Raw genomic sequence first — 21,625 nt, 5'->3', positions numbered from 1 at the left:
TATAATATTCATGAAGTTAAGTCAAGTAAAAGATTAAAAAGGGCTGAATGTAATTAACTACAGTCAAATGAGAACATTTTGCTGTTACTCACTTTTATACTTCCATGGATTGACATTAATAAAGGATGTGGAAATTTTCTCCTTTTCTATCAGGAATGGCATAAATTTAACTCCTTATTCAAGACATGTTTATAAAATCATACCTTCATCACATACTGTTCCAGTCCATCCAGACGCACAATCGCAAGTGAAACTATTTGTTCCATCTATGCAGGTTCCGCCGTTTTGACAGGGGAGACTCGAGCATTCGTTGATTTCTGTGGAAAGTGATTGAAATCAAATATACTTTTCGCTATCAGGTATCATATACATTCATGTATAATAAATAAATAGATTCGTGGAGTCGGAGCGGGAAACAATGCCTAGCAAACATTGATATGTAGACACGACTCGTCTGAAGATAGGTCTACTTGTTTCTCTCATTTTTTTTTCTTCAGAATTTGGTCTGATATCCAGTACTATTATTCTGCCGCTTGCATGGCGGGAAGGCTGGTCATTAACATTTACTTTTGGTATTGGCTTGGTATCAAGAGGAAAGCACAAACAAAATATCATGGTATTGCCTTTATTTATCGGTACTGTGGTGGCTTAAGTGACAGTAATGCTTCGGAGGGAATCGAACACAGCCTTCTCCCTCGACTACATAATAATGTTTGTATAAACTTCAACTCGACAGAGGCTACTACGTTTACCAATTTCACAGTTGGTTCCTTGCCAGCCTCCATCACACAGACAGGTGTATTGATTGATTCCATCCTGACAGGTGCCTCCATTGAGACAGGGTGACGACTCACATTCATCGATGTCTGAGTGAGGTGAAAGAAAAAAGAGATCCATCATAGTGCTTACATGGGCAGAATTATGTCACAAGCGACGATTTTGAATGTATCTGTGTGATGCTGCGTTTACGCCATGTTCCTGGCGGCCAATATGACCAGACGCTGTAATAACGGCGTCTGCTATAGCTCAATGTTAACCGACGTGAGGACTGGAACGAGCAGCACTGGAATACGGAGGGGAAAAACAGGAGAATATCTCGTCTACCCATCCCGTCTACGTAGCATTAGCCTGAGTTGTTGTTGTTGTTGTTGTTGTTGTTTGTACTGGTACATCTAGTTGTATGCAGTTGCATGTATGTATGTGTGCGTGATATTTTACTGCTGTAATTGGTAATAAAATAGGTATTAAAAACACATTTTAGATTAACCATGTAAAACGGGCATGAAACGCTTAGAAAAGTAAAGAACTCGAATAAGATAATTGAAACAAAACGCATTAGCTTATCGATTGAGATCCAGAAAGTTTGACACTAGCTGACAGACTTATATTGTTTTGATGAGTTGTACACAAAAAAAATCGAGTTGTTTTTCAGCATTCTTTACTGAAAATATATATTTTGCAACATTGCGTTTCCAGGTACAGTATAAGGTTATATGATTTTCAACTTACTGGTTTCACAGTTGACCCCTGTAAAACCGCCCGCACACGAGCATGTGTACATATTCTGGAAATTGTTGCATGTTGCTCCATTGAGACATGGGCTTGAAACACATTCGTCGATATCTGTAGAAAGAACAAAACATTAGCAGAAAATTCGCTCAAAGCTAATTTTCTTACGAAGAAAACAATTAGACATGAGAATGGATTTCAACCCGGTATGAAACGTCAGATAACTCAGACTTTTTTCTTGAATAAGCCTGCAAAGACGAAGGAGAAATGTGATAACCCAAAACAATGAAACAACAATTCTCAAAAGTCACACAAGGCTACCGTTGTTCAACAGTGTTCAAACTTTAGAGACTTATCCGGCTGCTGTTGTTGTTGTTGTTGTTGTTGTTCATTTTCCATCTGTGAAGATGGCTGGATAGCCCATATTCAGCTACACTAAGCTGGTCTTCCATGGGGTCCAGTTGGATGTGGGGGATGTGGGGATGTGGGGCTGTAGCATAGATTAAACAAAGTGACGGGGAAAAAAACCTGGACATCCCAAAGACACACACATCCAAGCGTACATTATCATTGTAATGAACAAGTCAGAGTTCTGAAAGGGAATGGTTGATTAATCGAACGCTTTATGACCTCTTACTACAGTTACGCCGCTTTCATTGCATCGTCTTTGAGTGTACTCACCCACAAAGCAGTTTACTCCGGTCCATCCTGGCGCACAGGTGCAGACGTAGTTGTTGATTTGATCATCGCAGGTAGCGCCGTTACCACATGGGTTGCTTGCACACTCATTGATGTCTTTGAGAGGGCAATAAGAAGAGAAGAATCAGCTTGATAGGACGGTACAACTTAATAAGATATACTCTTAGCAGACTTCCAAAATTTGGTTTGTGTGAACTAGTCACCTCTAAATCTGGGACTCATACTGCATGCTACTTCCCCTTAATTTCACAATATTGATCATCAGATGTTTAAAATCCACAGAGTTTCAAATATGAGGCTTTGACTTTTACAGGTAAGCTAAAGAGTATAGTCACCATTGTTTCAGATCTCTTACCAACGTCGCAATTTGTGCCGGTCCAACCGGGACTACACGTGCAGAAGTACATGTTGTTGGCGTTGCTGCAAATCCCATTGACGCACGGGTTGCTGGAGCACTCGTTGATGTCGATATCACAAACCGTACCGGTCCAGCCCGGCGCACAAGTGCACTGGTAGCCGTTTACCAGGTCCGTACAGGTGGCGCCATTTCGGCATGGCGCGCTCGCACATTCGTCTATGTCTACATGAGAAGTTGGAGAAAATATATTTTAAACACGATCCCACAAAAGAGTTGGAGCTTTGTCGATGATGTCACTATTCTCTTTATTTGAGTAATTTGAGTTCATGAGATCGTTCATTCGGAGTAAGAGTGTGTATTCTATATGCTCTTGTTATCTGATAGGAAACAGCTAAATTCTATATCTATAACCATCACGTGACACGTTCATGTGATTTCACGTTCATGTCGTTTCCACATCTTTCACAGACAAGTTAAAATTTTAGAATGGCGAAACACATTGCCCGAAATCGGAGGAAATTCGAACACACTGTATACAATAATCTTGGGTGACTATGTAGCCAGATTCTATCGCACACAAATTGACTTACTAATTTCACAGTTTACGCCGGCCCACCCATTCGCACACGAGCAGATATAGGCGTTCACCAGATCTCTACAGGTTCCACCATTCTGGCAAGGCACGCTGGCACACTCATCGATGTCTTGACAAGGGAAACAGAAAAAACAATGTGACAATCATCATTGTAATATCGATGGAACAAGCGAAATAAAGCTAACGAACATTGAAAAGAGATGAATTTTGAGAGGACAACGGGTCATTTTCTTCCTCCGATGCGAACTCACATGACTACTTCGATCTCAGATCGTCAGTAGTTAAAGATTTATCAAGACTCTAGCTACACAACAGTCTTGAAGAAGAAAAAACCCACAAATCCCTGCATGCTCCCTGGATGTATTCTAGAAATATTCAGAGAAAAGTCACGTTGAGAGTGAAGCTTAACTGTGCTAATAAATGGCACTTTAGGCGTATTTCCCCCTTAGGGTTGACGAGACTTGATCAATGAAATAGAATTTGGAAATAAAAAAGAAAAAGAATCACCAGCTCCGAAAGACACGCACAGAATATCACTATAACATAATATACAAAATAAGATATATATCAAATCGTTGTTCACCTTGCTCGCAACAGGAACAACAAAATATATGTCTTACTTGTTTCGCAGTTGGTGCCAGTGTACCCAGCTTGGCAGTCACAGGTGTACAAGTTCAGAAGGTTGTTACACAAACCACCGTTCTGACATGGATTTGAACGGCATTCGTTCACATCTGAAAAAAAAAATGAGAAGAAGTGAAGTTGATTCCATCTCTAACATTCCATGTATGTATATTGACCTACATGTTCATAAGAAGGTATTTTCTCGAATTCCTTCAAACCTTCAAATTGTGAAGAAATCGTATCTACAAGTGTCGTCTAATCAAGAATGGCTTAAGCTATAGACTTATTTATTTACGCTTAAAAATCATAAACATAAGTTACGAATAGAGGTACGTGTTCCTGCTGATAATAATACACTTGTGTGAAACTTGTCTGACATAATATATCAACTAATACGTGCAACCTGGATTCCAAGTATTTACTTGATTTGTTTATATTTTTCTCTTTTCATCTCACATAATTTTACTCACCTTATTTTCTATTACCAAAAAAAGTGATGTCTATATGTTTATATCGAAAACTGAAATAATAAAATTGAATTGAATTGAATAACGGGTAAAGTGAACAGCTTGTAACTATAGGTCCCCAGTTAAAAAGTTCCATGAATTCGAATAAAAGCAATTTGGCATATTCACAGTTCTGCTATTTTTTTTCTTTTATAGTGTCTTTGTCAGGTTGCAGACATAATGTTACCAATCACAAATCCCTCGGAAATAATTGCAACAATGTTAGTTCATAGCAGCATTTTCCAAAACTGTTAGATTACTCAACAATTTGAATTTTGACAGTCTAAAAACTATCAACTTTTAGTTGTTCTCGTGGAATCTTGATGATTTAATTTGAAATTATTTGAATGTATAACATGGCCATAAAACAATACACTGAAATGCATTCCGTTATTTGTTGCATGTACAGTGTATATCATGAATCCAATGCCTTTTTGTAGTCGTCTAGTTTTCAGAAAAATGAGAACTTAACCCTTTGCATGGCGGTACTCGTTGTCAAGGTATAATCTACCCGCAGAACACCAAACACGACTTACCTTCAGTACAGAACGTTCCCATGAACCCAGGGGCGCACGTGCATGTAAACCCGTTCAGTTCGTCTGTACACGTTCCGCCGTTTTGGCATGGACCGCTGGCACATTCGTTAATATCTGATCAAAGAAAGATAAAAATAAACACACTAATCAAAAAGTGCACACGATAAGAATACAATATGTCAGCTTATTTACTTGTCAATTTTAATGGCGTGTCATCAAAAATATGATCTATAATGTATATTTAGACAAATTCAGCCTACGACTATGTTCCGTTAACCCGATGAGGACGAGTCCCGAGTATTGTCAGCCCGCTCTCAACGGATATATGTTATATATGTTATAATCATGTTATGTTTAATTATGGATGGTTATGTGACGAGAGATATCGTAATAAGATTGAAATACCGATGTTAACTAAATAACGCTTTCAACATCCACTTTAGATATCTCCTTCTGACTCATAAAAGCTTAAGAAGAAAGCTGAACGTCCAACCTACCAATGTCACAGTTAACCCCTTCCCACCCAGGAAGACAGACGCATTCATATCGGTTGATCTGATTGAGGCACTGAGCGCCGTTCTGACAGGGGGCACTGCTACACTCGTTGATGTCCGTTTCACAGTTGACACCTGTCCAGCCAAGGTCGCAGGTACACACATACTGGTTGATAAGATCACTGCAGATACCATTCTGGCACGGGAAGCTGGCACATTCGTCGATGTCTGCGAAGAAAATGAATACAATGTATTACAAATGAGTAATGAATATCAAATATAGTCAGTGAAGCTGAACTAAAAAAGTAATCCTTAGAACAAAATAGAGAAATAGAACTAGTTATCTAATTTTCTAAAAGTTATTTTTTAAGTGGTCAAACCATTTCACTGATTCTTTTTTTTTTGCAGAATAATGCTTCGCATGTGTATTACTGATGATGCTAATGATAATAAGAATGATAATTTAATGATACTATACTACTACTACTATCGCTACTATACTACCACTAATAATAATACTTTACAGCTACTGCTACTACCAATGATAATAATGATTTTAATAATTATGATAATATCTATCATGATTATTAACATTGTGATCATTATCATTATCATTATAGTCAGCTAATCCCGAGAGGCAGGCCTATATATGACATGAAGAAGGCATTTATCAAGATAATAGGCCTACAATATTTTCGTTAACGTTTTTCGCATTTGACTCTTGATTACGACATTCACTTCAGACGGACATTTTGTGAAGCTTGTCACCTAACGTTCTCACCTGTCTCACAGTTAGTACCAGTCCATCCAGGTAGACAGTCACACGTGTAGAAATTAGCCTCATTGTTGCACGTGGCTCCGTTTAGGCATGGACCGCTGCTACATTCATTGATATCTGTTAAAATTGCAAATTTTACATTTCAAATTACTCCATACACAATGTTTTCTTCGCAATTTACCTGTATATTGATTGGCGTAAAATCACACATCCATAGAAGAAAGTCAGTCATCATATCCTACAAGATGTAGGCTTTGATTATGTCTGTCACTCGGCGGTAAAATGCAAAATATATCAAAGTATGGTATCAAGGTTAATCCTACAACTTACTTTCTGTTTCTGAATTCATAGATTGAGAAATGTAAAAAAAATAAACACGGTGGGATACCAAATTACGGTATGAAATCAAAACTTCACTTCCTTTCCTTATGATTCTATAGCGTCTTCGTTTCTTCCCTATGATATTCCTTTTGTTCAGTTCCTTCATCAAATTTTATTCAATATCTTCTTGCTGTCTCTCCAGTATCTCCAGGTAGACGTTTATCCTCTCTGTATTCTTCTCACTTTATCTCTCTTCTTCTTCTTCTTCTTCTTCGTCTTCTTCATCCTCCTCCTCTTTCTTCTTCTTAGTGGAGTATCTCACTCACCTACTTCACAGTTGGTGCCGGTCCATCCAGGTCGGCACGAACAAGAGTATGAGTTTATTTCATCGTTGCACAAGCCGTTTACACATGGATTGGACGAGCACTCGTTGATTTCTATTGATACAAATATGAAATGGGCATATAAAGCTTGGAGTACAGAATGATAGCATCTCTTGGGTATGACACTTCCATAACAGATCAATCTATGCAAATTGCAAGCTAGCGGTAGCTTGGTGTAATAGGATAGTTGAGTTTTCATCAGATATACATGTCCTTTTGTCATTCCCTTCACCACAGCTAAAGAGATGAAATGTTCGATATTCCTATTAAAACCGAATGATATCAAATAAGTTTTCTACTCACACCGCAATGGTCTGATCACTGCTTTTACTTGAATTACTTCAAGGTGAAGCTATTATTTCACTCATCTAACAATTCTACGCGAAGGCCCTGTACGGAAAAAGGCGGACGTGGATGCGATCAATGTTTTGTGTGTGTATACCGTACCAAAATAATCTTTGTACAACAATCTATACGCTAAAAGCACAAATCAGGTGAGCTGCCCGTTTTCCAGGAAAAATAGTCAGATATTGCTTTGTATATCGAAAGAAAAAATCAGTTATAGAGAGGAGCGACTTACCTGTCTGACAGATGATACCAGTGTAGCCGGGCGAACAGGTGCAGATATAACCATTGACTTGGTCAGTACATGATCCTCCATTCTGACAAGGTCTACTGGCACACTCGTCGATATCTGACAGAAAATGGCATGTAGCATCGTCACACTTTGACAAAAAATTACATTGTTTTTAAGTTTCATTCGTACGCCGTCAATTATGTCTGTGTACTCCGCGTTCGCTGTCTATTGATTAATTCTCAGGGTTCGACCTAAAATTGACGATTTATCAGGGAGGTGAGAACACCTCCCTGGATTTATCAAACTGTAGTACAGCATTTTCCTCTGCTCGTTCCCCAAGTCGCGAAGGAACAAGCTCTTGTCAAGTTGTCATAATTGTCTGTTTCGCGTTCTCTTTTTATCCTGTGGTTCAATAGTTTTATGACATTTAACAAATATGTGACATTAAACCACATCCAGTTGCTATTATCTTGTCGATTCTATTTCATATGATATTTACTTCAGTACAGTTTCGCTTTTCCAATCGAAAACAGCCATATCAATGCATACATTCGTCACACAATTAACATCGTGTAGATTTTAAGAGTATTCAAAACAGGTATATAAAGGGAAGGGCCTCTGAGTTAGCTTGCCGTTAACATTTTTACACAAACTCAAAGTCACCACGCAAGATTAGTGTACAAGGAAAGACCAGGGACACAGTAGAGGGTTCACTTACTGACGTCACAGCGAGGTGCTGTCCACCCTGCGTCACAGTTGCAGACGTATGCATTGAGCGTATCGATGCATTGACCATTCACACAGGGGTCGCTCGAACATTCATCAATATCTGTCGTAAGTAGAAAATTCAGATTGGCAGGTTACCCTTCAAAACGGTAGTGACGTAACAACTCATTTACAAAGATAGATGCGTCTGGTTGATCATCATTACATGTACCTGCATTCAACATACATTATAAAGTCATTATATTCTATGGTATGATGTGTGAGCATCTCAAGGCTCACTGTTATAATGTAAATCCTGCTGACACGTGTAGTTTTAAGAACAATTTTCCTCAGGAGCTCCCAATCTTTTATAGCTTTTCCTCGACTCGCAGTTTCATCACTTAGCTTTTGTGTTATGCTGAACTAAGCTGCTGAAAGCTATTATCCTCGATTGAAACTACTTTCTATTATTATAACCCATATACCACGCATACCAGGGCCCTGTTGCATAAAACCCTTACCGCTGGACTTACCGCTCCTTTCTAGCGGTAAGTCTTCAAATTAGCGGTAAATTTTATAATCCTTGATGCTGATTGGCTGTGACGCCTAATTTTGACGGAAGTTACCATTGAAATTCAACGGTAAGTTTTATGCAACGGGCCCCTGGAGCACAAACCTCTACGCTCTGACAAGGGTATACGATATACAGCTAGTGACTCACCTGTCTCACACCTCACCCCGGTGTAGCCCGGCACGCACTGGCAGAGGAACCCGTTGATGACGTCAAAACACGTACCTCCATTCACACATGGGTCGCTGCGGCATTCATTGGTATCTAAAAATTTGTAATAGAGACGAAAATTTTAATTTCTAGCCTAAATCAAACCTTAGGCGATGAAAGCCATTGATTGATTAGCAAAGCGATCATCTCCCATTTCAAGAGTTATTGACGCGTCATCACAAAATGATAGTATAATAATTCAAACTATTTGAAGCAACAGTTCATCCCTATGTCTGTTTGTAGATACCTTGTCATATTTCCGGCTGAAATTGATCTAGGAGACTGTCATATTCGTGCCTTTGCAAAAAACACATTGAACGCACAGACACCCCCTCAATACGTATAGAACATTCGATGGATATACAATTATGTATGCATTTTGCTGATAGGTGTTATTCAGTATTAATGAATATAAGTGAAGAGTAAGACAGAGTGATGTTAGTAAGGAGTAAACCACGTACCGATTTCACAGTGCAGTCCCTCGTAGCCACCCAAGCACGTGCAGGAATACCCATTCACCTCATCCATGCATATTCCGCCATTGAGACAAGGGTTGCTGGCACACTCATCAATGTCTGGAAGAAAGTTATGTAGAAAACTCATCACTCCAGGATACTGAGGAAATGGCTTTGACTATTATAGGCATCAAATCACGTGATCTTCTACTTAATGCGATTATCATAAATATTTGACATCATACGAAGTAGGGATCCCGGTATAAACCACAGTAGTAAAGTGCGACAACAGTTGTTAAGTGTTCATATAATTAATATTGAGAAAAGAAAGGCCAACTCTTCAACGCGCTATCGTTTTGGTGACAATATGTGGTCGCCAAAATCTTTTTGCTGACTAAGTTAGTAAACTCTAGTGAAGACTAAAGTTTGTAGAATCAGTATAGACTATTGTGAAGAACCCCTCTGGATTGATGTATGTCACAGAATTTGAATCAATACCAATAGGGACTTAAGGCTGCTATGACAAAAATTAAAGGGATCATACAGTTTTGGTTGAGACCTAATTTCAGGTTTCTAACATTTTTGGTGAGATAATGAGAAACCTCTCATGAAATATGAAAGAGCATGTAATTCCATGGGTAATTCAACATTTATTTGATGAAAATTGGTTTTGAAATGGCTGAGATATCCAAAACAGAGCGATTCTAATAAGTGTGGGACCTACACTTTATTACGATCGCTTTGTTTTACTTTGTTTTTGGATGTTTCAGTCATTCCAAACCCGATTTTCATCAAATAAACTTTGAATTCCTCTTAAAATGGTATGCTCTGTACTATTTCATAAGTGTTTTCCTGGTATCTCGCAAGAAGTTAAAAGCCCAATTCTCATCTCCACCAATACTGTACTATCCCTTTAAGAGCTATCTAGAGTACCTCATGACATAGAATGAAATCTTGTTCTTTTCACTTACTTTCATTGCACGTTGTTCCGGTCCAACCTGCTGCACACTCACAGCGGTAAGAGTTGACGAGGTCGATACAGGTTGCGCCGTTTTCGCACGGGTTGGAGGCACACTCGTCTATGTCTGGTAGAATATGAATGGATTTAAGAAAGTTGTGAAGCTATTTGATCAAATCACCGATAACCTTTAAAATGTTTAACGAATCTATACCGATCTGTAAAGCAGTTTCTGCGACGATGTTAACATGCAACCTTACGATAACCTTTTTAATGAATATCGTACTTGGTAAATCATATATATGACATTAGTCTTTGAAGCATATATAGCATACATAGTTCATCATACTTAACCATACACAGTGTGATTTCAATACAAACTTGGAAAGATGACAATCTTGACAATGTGAAATAACAGTATGTATCTCGAAGATCTTTTTGTCATGAGTTCGTGTTTCTGAACAGAAGTGGTGCATTCTGAAAAATCAACTTATACGTGATTTTCTACAGTACTGCGATAGTTCTGCTTTAGCTGTAAATGCAAATTTATTACACAAAGTGCCTTCAGTTTTATGTTGACAGTAATGTCTGTAGTGCTTTTTATTTCTCAGTTTAAATTTGTCCATATGACTTTCTCATTTTTTTCTCTGCGTATTTCGTCTCGTTGTGTTGTATTGTGTTTTTATTTTGTTTTGCCTCTTTCCCTGTCGCATGTGAAAAACAAAAGATAGGCTTACTGATTTGACATTCGTCGCCTTGGTAACCGGGAGCACATAAGCAAACATAGCCGTTGATGAGATCATTACACGTTCCTCCATTTTGACATGGCATGCTACCACATTCATCAAAGTCTGCAAAACAATGGAAAGAAGTCAACATGTGTAAACATAAAGTGCTGACATGGATTGACAATACTTTTACAAGAGTGTCTTTTGTCAGAAATCCTATATGTCATTTAATCCAATAAAGTTATAAGATTTACTGATTGACTGTTAATTGTCGTGGCAAAACCACGTGGAACATGCGACTATAATTTCCACTGGCTCAGCTCCACATTTTGCAAGTGCCAGTACTAGCATCTCTTCTTAGAAGTGTCATTTGTTCCAAATAGGAGCATGAAGGGAGGTGGTAGGTGAACACGGTTAATATGCTCATGATATACGCTAATGATTTTATGATCAGAGTGAACACTTACTGATATACGTCTGTGCACTCACTGTTTGAATGGAACGAGATCACAATGTATATGAAGAATGACGAAGACTCACACAAAGTTATTCCTAGTTCTATGACATAAATGATATGAAAAGATTTTCTACGAGTATCACTGGATAGCCTGAGGTGAAATAAAAACAGTAGACATATATCATGGAATAAAAGGTAGAGGTAGAAAGAATGAGATAAAATGGCGGAAGTGGCATACTTTTCGCGTTTTGCTAATTTTTCTTTTATAAAATGCATGTATGAAATTTCGTGTGTGTTTCTGTTTTCTTCAGTTTTCCCCTTTCCGATAGTAATGTGCACAGCGATTACCCTGTTATATTGGCAGGAGAGAAAATTTGAAGAGACCCATTCATACTCCTCTATCAAATCAACGTGATTTGATACAGAATTAAGTATTATTCGGTGCTTTAGTCTGATCCTTACTCAGTTGGCACTCGTCCCCTACAAAGCCGGGCACGCATTCACACACATAGCCGTTGACCAGATCGGTACAGGTTCCCCCGTTGAGACAAGGGTTGCTAGCACACTCGTCGACATCTAAAGAGTTACAGGTAGAAAGAGATTAAAAAGACTGAGGCAAATAAAAGATTAATATGCATTCTGTTAACTGATAATTGAAAGGCAAGGTTAGACGGTTCTGTCTATCCAATGGAAATTACCCTGTATGTTTTCCCCACTCCGAATAGTAAAATAAAAACAAACGAAAAGTCAATCAAATCAAAAATGAAAAAAAAAAAGGAATCGAAAGTGATTGACGGAACAAAGTGAAAGAACATTCATTGTTTCGGTAATACGACAATAGCGTAACTTTATATACTTTCAAGTCAAAAGTCGAAGGAAGTACAATCCACTGCAAAGGTGACTTTGTTTCTCAAGAAAATTGCAACATCTCCAAGGTCAACACAGCGGGGAATAAGTTTTGTTTTTCTTTTGCAAGAGTATACAGAAATTGTTAAGCAATTAAATCATTCTACAACCTGGTGTGACATGATGACGTTATATATCCAGATGAACAAAACTTATCAAATCCTTTAAAGAAAGTTATGATACACGCGAAAAAAAACCCCACAATCTTCACGTGTGGCAACAAAGTCAGTGCAAGTCATAGATCCCCCTCTCATGACATATCCTCTTCAAGAATATGGTCTTATAGGTAGTCGAAACTGTACATCTTTTAGCTTAATTCTCTGAGTTCACTCCTCACCACACAATTTACTTCTCAAAAGAGATACAGAAAAAAAAGAGGACTCAGTAGAAAATGCATTTTTGTTACTCACAGTCAGACATTAGAAACACAGCACTCTGTGTTTATCAAACTCACACAAAATCACAAAGGTTTCAGAAAAGTATAGATGTTCATAATCATATAAAAAGTGGAAGAAATAGTTCATCAACAACACAGATAGGGTAAAGTAATCTTAACCATTCAGGTAAAGGAAGATGATTTCAAATTCATACCAATCTCACAGCGAGGACCGGTCCACCCAGAGAGACAGGTACATCGATAGCCGTTGATTTCGTCCGTACAGGTGCCTCCATTCAAGCATGGGTCACTCGCGCACTCATCGATGTCTTTATGGGAGAAGAGCAGTTACATTTATATCTTCTGTGTTATGTTTTGTATTGTTTGAGTTCGTGTGTTTTGGGTAGGGGTGCCATATAAAACGGATAGAGGAGAATAGATACACACTGATGTATACAGAATGGCAGATTAGTGGATTGTAAAATGACAGACGAGTAGATAGAAGGAAAGCTAATAGTAGGACACGGGAAATGATTCTGTGATTAAGTCCTGCAAGGTAACAAATCTATTCTTAGAGGATGTGTTGAAAATGAAGATATGTTCAAAAACAATAGCAATCAAATGATTCTACGACTGTGGCTATGTGCTGACAAAATTAGAATAATGATGTATTTCATATTATGTTTCATTTGTTCTCTATAAGACAAATTACGTGGCAAAAGATAGTAATGGTAATGATATTGCTAAAATGACTATGGTTACTATAACTATTATGAATGATGATTACTCATACACACAACTTACTTGAAAGGATATCTGTGAAGTAGTCTTTTTTTCTATGGTCGTAATATAGCCATAATGGCGAATTGATTATGAATGCATGAATATCATCAATGATTTTTTAAGCATTTCTCAATCTCCAGCTTAAATTCACTCATATCTACTGCTAATGGCGACTATGTGTGAGACAGGTGTGGAGGTGAGCATGAAAACGCCAAAGCAAACATCAACACACTGAAGAAAACTTCCTTAAATTAAATCGTTTGACAATAAACGAATAATTGCAATCTAAACTGACGTGGAAACGATCGAGAGGAGCCGTCACAATGTTGATATGACTTTGGCAATGGAAAATCTGAATGATAGGTCAACTTATGACTAACACACTGCAGCCAGTGTATTGTCTTATGCCATGAATGGTTTTACTGTGCACACAGTGTTGAGTCGGGTAATAGTGACAGATCGAAATTTGTTAGAGACTGAAAAAAAAAACAAAACAAAAACAGATGACATTGGGAGAAGCCGCACTGCAAAAAGTCCGGTGTTGAATAGTGAACACCGAGCTGGTGTTAAATTTTCGGTGCTCATTTATGGTGTTAAATTAACACCTCCGGGTATCATTTCCAAATTTCAAACTGTTTTTTGAAGAGTTTCTTAGTAACTGCACTTTTTGTTGATTTTTAATTTAAACAAGACGATCAAGAATTTTACATTAAAATACTAGATTTGTGAAAAAATGTGAAAATAAATTTACACCAAAGTAACACCAGCTGGTGTGGTCTCTTATTGAAGCTGGACGGATGTTAAACCATTGATATTAACACCAACACATATCAAATCAACACCATGTGGTGTCATTTTTGAATTAACACCAGTACAGTGTCAAAATAACACCAGATACGGTGTCAAATTAACACCACGAAGTGTCAGGTTAACACTTTTCAACACCATCACAGTGCATTTTCAACACCTGTGGGTGTGGTCCTTTATTGAAGTTTGATCGGTGTTAGATTTAACACCCGTGGTGTTAAATCTAACACCGATGTTTTTACAGTGCGGGTATCCAACGTACTTGTCTCACAGTTGTCCCCTGTCCAGCCGGGGGTACAGAGGCAGTCATACCCGTTGATTCCATCCACACACGTACCGTCGTTCATACATGGATCGCTTGCACACTCGTCAACATCTACATACATGAGTTATGGAGAGGAATAAGAAAAATCCCCGCTATGGTAAACCTAGAAAACTCTTGCGGCTGCATCATAACTTTCTACCTGTTATATACGATCCCAGTCCGCATCAAAATTAATATTCATATTATGATTGCTTCCGATTTTTAAAAAACAATCCGAAAAACCGTGTCTATTTTGACATGAAACTACGATGAAGACTCAATATTTCACATTTTGTCTTTTCTTTCACTCACAGCTGGAAGTATATCCTGGAGGTCAATTTATTACCAGTGGTAGTTCCATTACTATTTTTTTTACACTATAATTCAGTATATTTATTCATCAATTTATCTATTTGTGTTTGTTTGTTTTTTGTTTTTATTTTGCTTGGAAATGTTTTCAAAGTGCCAGAATAGGTTGTACTACGAAATGTTCCCCATAGACACAATAGATAGATGTGAATGCAGATAAATATAGATGAATACATGTAAGAAACAAAACAAGAAGAAATTTTCATCAGAGTCAAGACGACCCTTTATTAGCTGGTCACATCACCTGTTGCAAACGACACTCATGTGGATTGCTCTTACCTTTACATTTTCAATGACGAATCAGCGGAAACATGATTTGTAGCAGAAGAGGAATTAAAAATATAATATCTGCATCTACCCTAACCTGCTAACTTATTTCTGTGTACACAAATATGACTCACTAGTTTCGCAGTTGAATCCTTCGAACCCGGGCGGACATTCACATCTGTAGCTGCGTACCCCATCAACGCAGGTGGCGCCGTTTATACAGGGCGCGCTAAGGCAGTCATCACCATCTGCAAAAGGCATTAGGAGGGAGAATTGTATTCTCTATGCATTTAAAAAGAGATATTCTACAAAGAAATGATTTGGTTTATTTACCTACGAGTATCTTACAATGAAAAACAGAGAAAATCTCTGACAGAGTTTTCAAGCAACTTCGGAGCACGGGTGTTTGTTCCAACTTAATCATATCACTGCCGGCAACCATATTAGCAGGTATAGCCTAATGGTCAGATGGTAGTGTCGCTGCCCGGAAAGCAGCAGATAACAGGTTCGAAGTTTACTTGTTCGTTTTCCCGACATGTTTTTTAAACGTAGATAGATGCGATTTTACAAATACATTTTTATACGGAGGGTAACAATTGATTAAAAATAGATTGTCTTAGCACATCTTCATTAATAATCTCTTTCTTGCCAAAGCTATAAATCTCATGATTCAAACATGACTGTAATCGAATATCTATCACTTTGGTTAGCCATGGCATAAAGCTGCATCATGTCAGAAAAAAACTGGTGCTCACAGAAGGAATTGATGAATCAATTAATTATGATATTGTCGACAAACCTGCGCTAACAGTGATTCTAAACCCGGTCCTTTGGATGTTTCTGTCTGATGAGAAGAGAAACCAGACAGAAGACGCCGACACGGACAGGAATGGAAGATTATTGGACAGATCTCCCTGGTAAATTTCATCCACGGCATTGAAGTCCACTGCATCTCCGTAGCCGAACTCCAGCGTGTCTTTGTTCAGCTCGGTGTTGAATGCTTCGAAGGTGAAGTTCATTGTGTGCGCGCCATGGCTTCGAACGAGGTACACGCAGACGAGACGGTTGTCGTAGAGACCAGGGTAGTTGGGGCTTTCAAACGACCCGACCTGGTCGTAGACATTACTTCCACAGTTCTGGTCTAATATTGCAATTTGAATGAAGAGGGAACGGAATACATTTAATAAGACTAACAACAACAAACACTTCTCTTTAACAACAGTTTTTTCCAGGTTCGAAATGACAGTGTCAACTTAAAAGGCAACTTCAGTGCATTACTTAAAATATTTTTTTTCAATCTTTCATTCTTCCCGTTATCGGTAGTGTTTCTCATTCTCCCCTTTTTTATAATGATTTCAGATTCCTATAAAGTCTTTCTGTTCGTCTTATAGTCAATCTGTTCTTGAGGTAGTTCGTATAATGTGTTCTTCATGTAATCTTCCAGACTGCCAAGGATGAACTTTCCAAAACACGATCAGAGAAGAAACAATAATCAATACCCCTTTCCTCGTGCATGTTTCTATAAATTGTAAACCTTTTTGGCACAGAGGAAACAACTAGAATACAAACGATTGCACGTAAACAAAGTTCAATATATTTGTATAGGGGATTTCCCCACAGGTAGTTTAAAAAAAGAGTCACAAGTTGATATACACATCCCAGCAGGCCTATGTGTTATTACCTGAACGCAGCTCACAGTTGGTCCCCTCAAAGCCCTGGGGACACAAACAGGTGTAGGAACCCTCCAGTCCGTCCACGCAAGGTGCATTATTCTCACAGGGTGAACTCGCACACTCTAAACACAAGGAGACAATACGATTTATGTGATTAATAAGTATGATGGCGACAATAAAAACGATGACAATAACGCACTTACTATAGATATAGATGCTGATGGTAACATGAAAACTGATGTTGGTATTGCAGCACATTGTGCCAAGAATAGTGCATGATTTCGATGACAATAATAATTGTAACATAGGTCTTAACTAAAACATAAACCCTTTGCTCGGGCCCTGCATCATCCCGGTGAATCCTGTACAAAGTCTACGAGATTTAAAAATCTAAGCGAGAACATGTTAGAAATGACGAGAGTGGAAGAGCAGTTTATAACATATCTAACATCTAATAAAAACATGTAATCAGTGGCAAAACTTCATGGGGATAGAGTGTTTGACACATTGTAATGGATGTACATGTAGAGTTACTGGCCTAAGAGGAATTGTCAGGATATTTCCCTTGTCCATTCTATACTGCTACTGTACATTAGGTAGTTATTTATTCTTTGTCTCTCTATCTTTTCCTTCTCGAAGCTTCAAAATCACCTCAGTGAATCTCTTCCTGCTAGTATATGAGACACATTATGTATACATTCATGAGAGAACTTAACTGGAGAAGTGAATTTCAACCCAACATAGTACACTGGGCATATTATCATTACTATTATCATTTTTTTTTTGTCACTTAAACAGCAAGTAGTTTTGAGTCTTGATAGCTAATAACACGAAGCAAATCAAAGTTATGTACAATATAATTATCATTGAAATCATATTGTACAGCGAAGACTGTCTCAGTGCCGTACAAAAAGCGCCATTTTATCTAATGCACAGTTTATGCATTAGTCATACCGGCACGGTTATAGTTGCCTGTGTATGAAATAACCTGGAGAGCAATATACTGTCATCATTCAGGCGTTAAGTCAATGGATACAGGGTCGTCATGGCAACGTAAAATAGCGCGGCCGGCCATTCATAACGTGCATCGTTCAATCAAAGAGTGTAATTAATATTGGGGAAACGTCCGCTGTGTGCCATATACGCCCGCCAGAAATTTGGCGATAGTCTCTAATTTAGACACGATATAACTGAACAACTCTCTTTGATCCATTAAAATTCGGGATTTTTAGATTCACACCATAAACGTACACATCTGTTGATGTCAAGTAAATTTGATTAGTGATTGCTTGCCTTCATAACTGCATGCAATGGAAATAAGAGACATTGTTTCTTGGCTCACATTAATGTGATCTACATGTTGTATAATGTTGTGGTCACACACATAGCCGTAAATACATGATATTTTTTGTTTCTTTTTAGAATTCATAATTCCTACAATAATTGTTCAAATCTAAATCATTAACAAAAATGATTGAAACAACTCAAAGGAAATTCGCAAGTTTTCCAGGGTTTAGAAATCTACAAGTTTATAGAAATATTGATGCATTTTTATTCATAACGACTTGAAAAGGTGTACTTGGCATTTCGTGTCAAATTAGTAACAAGCAATTAAAGGCGAGACAAAAATCCAACCCTGATGTAGCCATTTTGCAGTTTCTTTAAATGAGAATTGCCGTAACATTGCCTGTTATTTCTGTTAAATTGGCCCTACAGAATGACTTCGCCCGTTACTGATACAGTCGCTCTAGAATGACCATGTATAAAATGCTGACAAGATTATGTATCTATTCATAAAATAATATCTAATTTAAGACTGAGGTTTCGTATGTTTTTACAGAATTGAAGTACAATCATACTGTACGTTGGCTGTCGTATTGTACAGACTTTTACATGTACAAAAAGTAGGCTGAATAAAACACAAGCTTAATCAATCGAAGTACATTGTGAATTCACACATCCAGTCATCCATATACATGATGTAGTATAGCATCAGTCACAACGCATTGTCCTCGCTCCCCATTCCTCCCTGCCATCTCATCAGTGTTTATTTAATCACGTGTTCAATTCAAGACAGGTGATGGCAAAAAAAGCTACCTCGTGTGAGCGTTGATTGAGACACCTCGGAAAGGCTGTCTAAATATTGAATTCGCGGCAACACCAGTGTCTCACCCTGCTCTAGAAAAACACACTTTTCATATCGGAGTGTTTCTTGTGACCCTACGGAGGTGTGGTACATAAACTGTCCTGCCTGCGAGACTGTTATGATACAATGACAAAAACAGTGTTTGAAGGTTGGGGTGGTTTACTTCTTTCCACTTACATTGCTATTTACATATTTGTACAGCAGGAAAACATCTAAAGAAGCCAGAAAAGGATCACTTCATTAATTTTCTTTCTAACGTCACAATGTTCTAGAAATGTACGATTGTATAGGGATAACCCATTAAACGCGTGATAAACACTGTAGCAGGAAACAAGGAAAAATCACGGCAGGTGAAAAAAAAAAGAGAAAACATGGATAAAGATAATGGATGTAAGTACATTAAAGCTACAGACAAACGTTGTCTTTTAGTTAAGCCAGAAAAAACATTCCTGAATATCTACTGAATTATTTACTTCTTTCATATTTTCATTCAAATGCAATCAATTAAGATAAGATAGATTCTTTCGCCAAACAATTGCATTGTTAAAAGGATGATCGAATAAAATATTAAAAAATGTAGTTAAAACGGAATGGTGTCACAATGGCTAACATCGACAAAAGTCATATTGAGAGTTACTGTATCTGCGCGTTTAATGAGTGTGCGTTGTTTCAGTGATAGTTGTTGTTGTGCAGTTTGCAATGGAAGTAGCCATTTTTGAACGAAAGGAGACTTTGACATTTCATAAATTCATAATTCAATGAAACTGTTGGTATCCTGATAGTGTTTTAATAACTTTCCCGAAAAGTCGTTTTACATCGAGTGGCGTGATACACTTGAAATGATTTATAGCGTGGTGAATGCAAAGAAGAATGTGCATGGTATAAGATCTCCTCACACATCCTACACGAGAATTTCAACCATAATGTTACCCTCATTGTCAGCTAAAAGATCAGGTATATTAAAGATTTTATGAGGACAGTGGCATTGATATGAACTTATAATTCACAAGGCTTTGACCAATGTTAGCACTGTTTTCCTAGAGGATCTAATGCCATAAATATCATCGAAAGACTGCCAGGTATTACCACTTAACAAGGGGATTCATGGGACATCGCAGGTAAAAGTTAAATGAAGTAGGTGCTTCCCCCAACACGTTAATGAATGCTTTTGTTTAAACTGATGATCCACATTAGGACTGATGTACCACTGATACACAGTGAATATGACCAATAAGAATGAGGACAGTTAAACTGCGAGAAGCAACTGGTCATGATAACTGTTTGTGAAAATCTATTGCACATCGAAGCTTGGCGTAACAAGTTCGTCGAGATGTTGATTACGTAACATTGCATTTGCTGAATGCCAGAGTCCTGGTCCTTTTGTTATGCTAAGTCTTTTTCATGGGTGCGGATTCCATTGTGTTCGTCCCTTGTGATCTCATAACATAGGGGTTCACTGAAAAAGAACCACACCAACCTTGATACACAATCCGCGGGTGTGGTCGAAAAAACAACAACAACAAAAACCCCACTTACGTAGCTGCATTTTCAGAGTTCTTTAGTTACGAGGCATTTAATGGGTATAGAGCTACTAGTTAGTTAAGTCTTTGCGTTAATTTACAAAATTATAAATGGCACGTTAATGACGAAAGCTTCCGTCAGCATTCAATCAATACAAGCAACAAGATTTAGCCAAACAAATGATATAAGTGTCTCGTTCAGTTGTTGAAGGTACATTGGCACATTGCGATCTTCAGTATCACAAACGAGACCTGTGTGTTTATAGTTTTTTTTTAAATAGAATTTATTTTTTCATTACTCTTTGAAAACGAATCACATCAGAATTTGTTTGACTCCTTGGCAAATTTCCTTTGATTTTTAACAAGAAAGAATATTCTAACTAAAAAATGATATATACATTGTATAGGCCATATATATATATATATATATATATATATATATATTGTACTCTACTTTGGATGAATAGATTAACGTTACAATATATTCACATATTTTAACGACGCAGACACACTAAAACGTTTGATCAAAAATCATTTTATAATGTTTTCGTTTTAGACTTTGATAATAATCATTGCATTAAGGCGTTCGTAATACTTCCGATATAATTTTGTAACGCGCTTTGGATACCTGCAGGCACCACTTTGAATTACGGTTTATTTCAGACTTACTGTACTTTCTACCAAAGATAGCATTACGGTGATTAAGGAGATGATCATTGCCATAATTCTCTTGCAAAAAGCAAAGTTAAGAGATTCTTTTCCGTCGACATGTATGCGTCAATATGATAAAATAATCATGTACCATCTGCAATGTCTTCAGAAATAGTTTGCTGCATAGGATTTTCTTTTTCTGTAAGGGTCGATGATTATTCTGCAGATGAACATGAAGGAAATAACTTTGCAATCATAGATGATTAGCTATATTTCTTGTCTAGTTTTTTTTCCCCTATAAGTAATCAAAAAGTCAGAAGCATGTTTAGTGGGAATATTTCAAATATAATAGATTATAT

The 21,625-nt window shown here is 37.6% G+C and overlaps 1 protein-coding gene across 1 annotated transcript in view; it reads right to left on the bottom strand.

Annotated features, from left to right (window-relative positions):
- Positions 1-20,641, bottom strand: part of LOC139743534 (uncharacterized) — a 41,981-nt gene extending 21,340 nt beyond the window's left edge. Inside the window, exons 1-24 of the mRNA XM_071654013.1 lie at positions 20,632-20,641; positions 16,958-17,071; positions 16,076-16,417; positions 15,411-15,524; positions 14,599-14,712; positions 12,962-13,075; positions 11,927-12,040; positions 11,017-11,130; positions 10,293-10,406; positions 9,328-9,441; positions 8,807-8,920; positions 8,099-8,209; positions 7,384-7,497; positions 6,747-6,857; positions 6,103-6,216; positions 5,325-5,549; positions 4,828-4,941; positions 3,782-3,895; positions 3,157-3,270; positions 2,564-2,788; positions 2,191-2,304; positions 1,510-1,623; positions 753-866; positions 204-317 (exon numbers count right to left, since the gene is read on the bottom strand). Of these exons, the coding sequence (XP_071510114.1) occupies positions 204-317; positions 753-866; positions 1,510-1,623; positions 2,191-2,304; positions 2,564-2,788; positions 3,157-3,270; positions 3,782-3,895; positions 4,828-4,941; positions 5,325-5,549; positions 6,103-6,216; positions 6,747-6,857; positions 7,384-7,497; positions 8,099-8,209; positions 8,807-8,920; positions 9,328-9,441; positions 10,293-10,406; positions 11,017-11,130; positions 11,927-12,040; positions 12,962-13,075; positions 14,599-14,712; positions 15,411-15,524; positions 16,076-16,417; positions 16,958-17,071; positions 20,632-20,641 (3,076 nt within the window). The remainder of the gene's footprint in view (positions 1-203; positions 318-752; positions 867-1,509; positions 1,624-2,190; positions 2,305-2,563; positions 2,789-3,156; positions 3,271-3,781; positions 3,896-4,827; positions 4,942-5,324; positions 5,550-6,102; positions 6,217-6,746; positions 6,858-7,383; positions 7,498-8,098; positions 8,210-8,806; positions 8,921-9,327; positions 9,442-10,292; positions 10,407-11,016; positions 11,131-11,926; positions 12,041-12,961; positions 13,076-14,598; positions 14,713-15,410; positions 15,525-16,075; positions 16,418-16,957; positions 17,072-20,631) is intronic.
- Between the last annotated feature and the right edge of the window lie 984 nt (positions 20,642-21,625).

Source organism: Diadema antillarum, unplaced genomic scaffold (genome assembly GCF_040938485.1).
Source record: "Diadema antillarum isolate AM-2024a unplaced genomic scaffold, OU_Dant_1.0 seq00001096_RagTag, whole genome shotgun sequence".
NCBI lineage: Eukaryota > Metazoa > Echinodermata > Echinoidea > Diadematoida > Diadematidae > Diadema > Diadema antillarum.
This window is presented reverse-complemented; position numbering and strand designations above follow the sequence as displayed.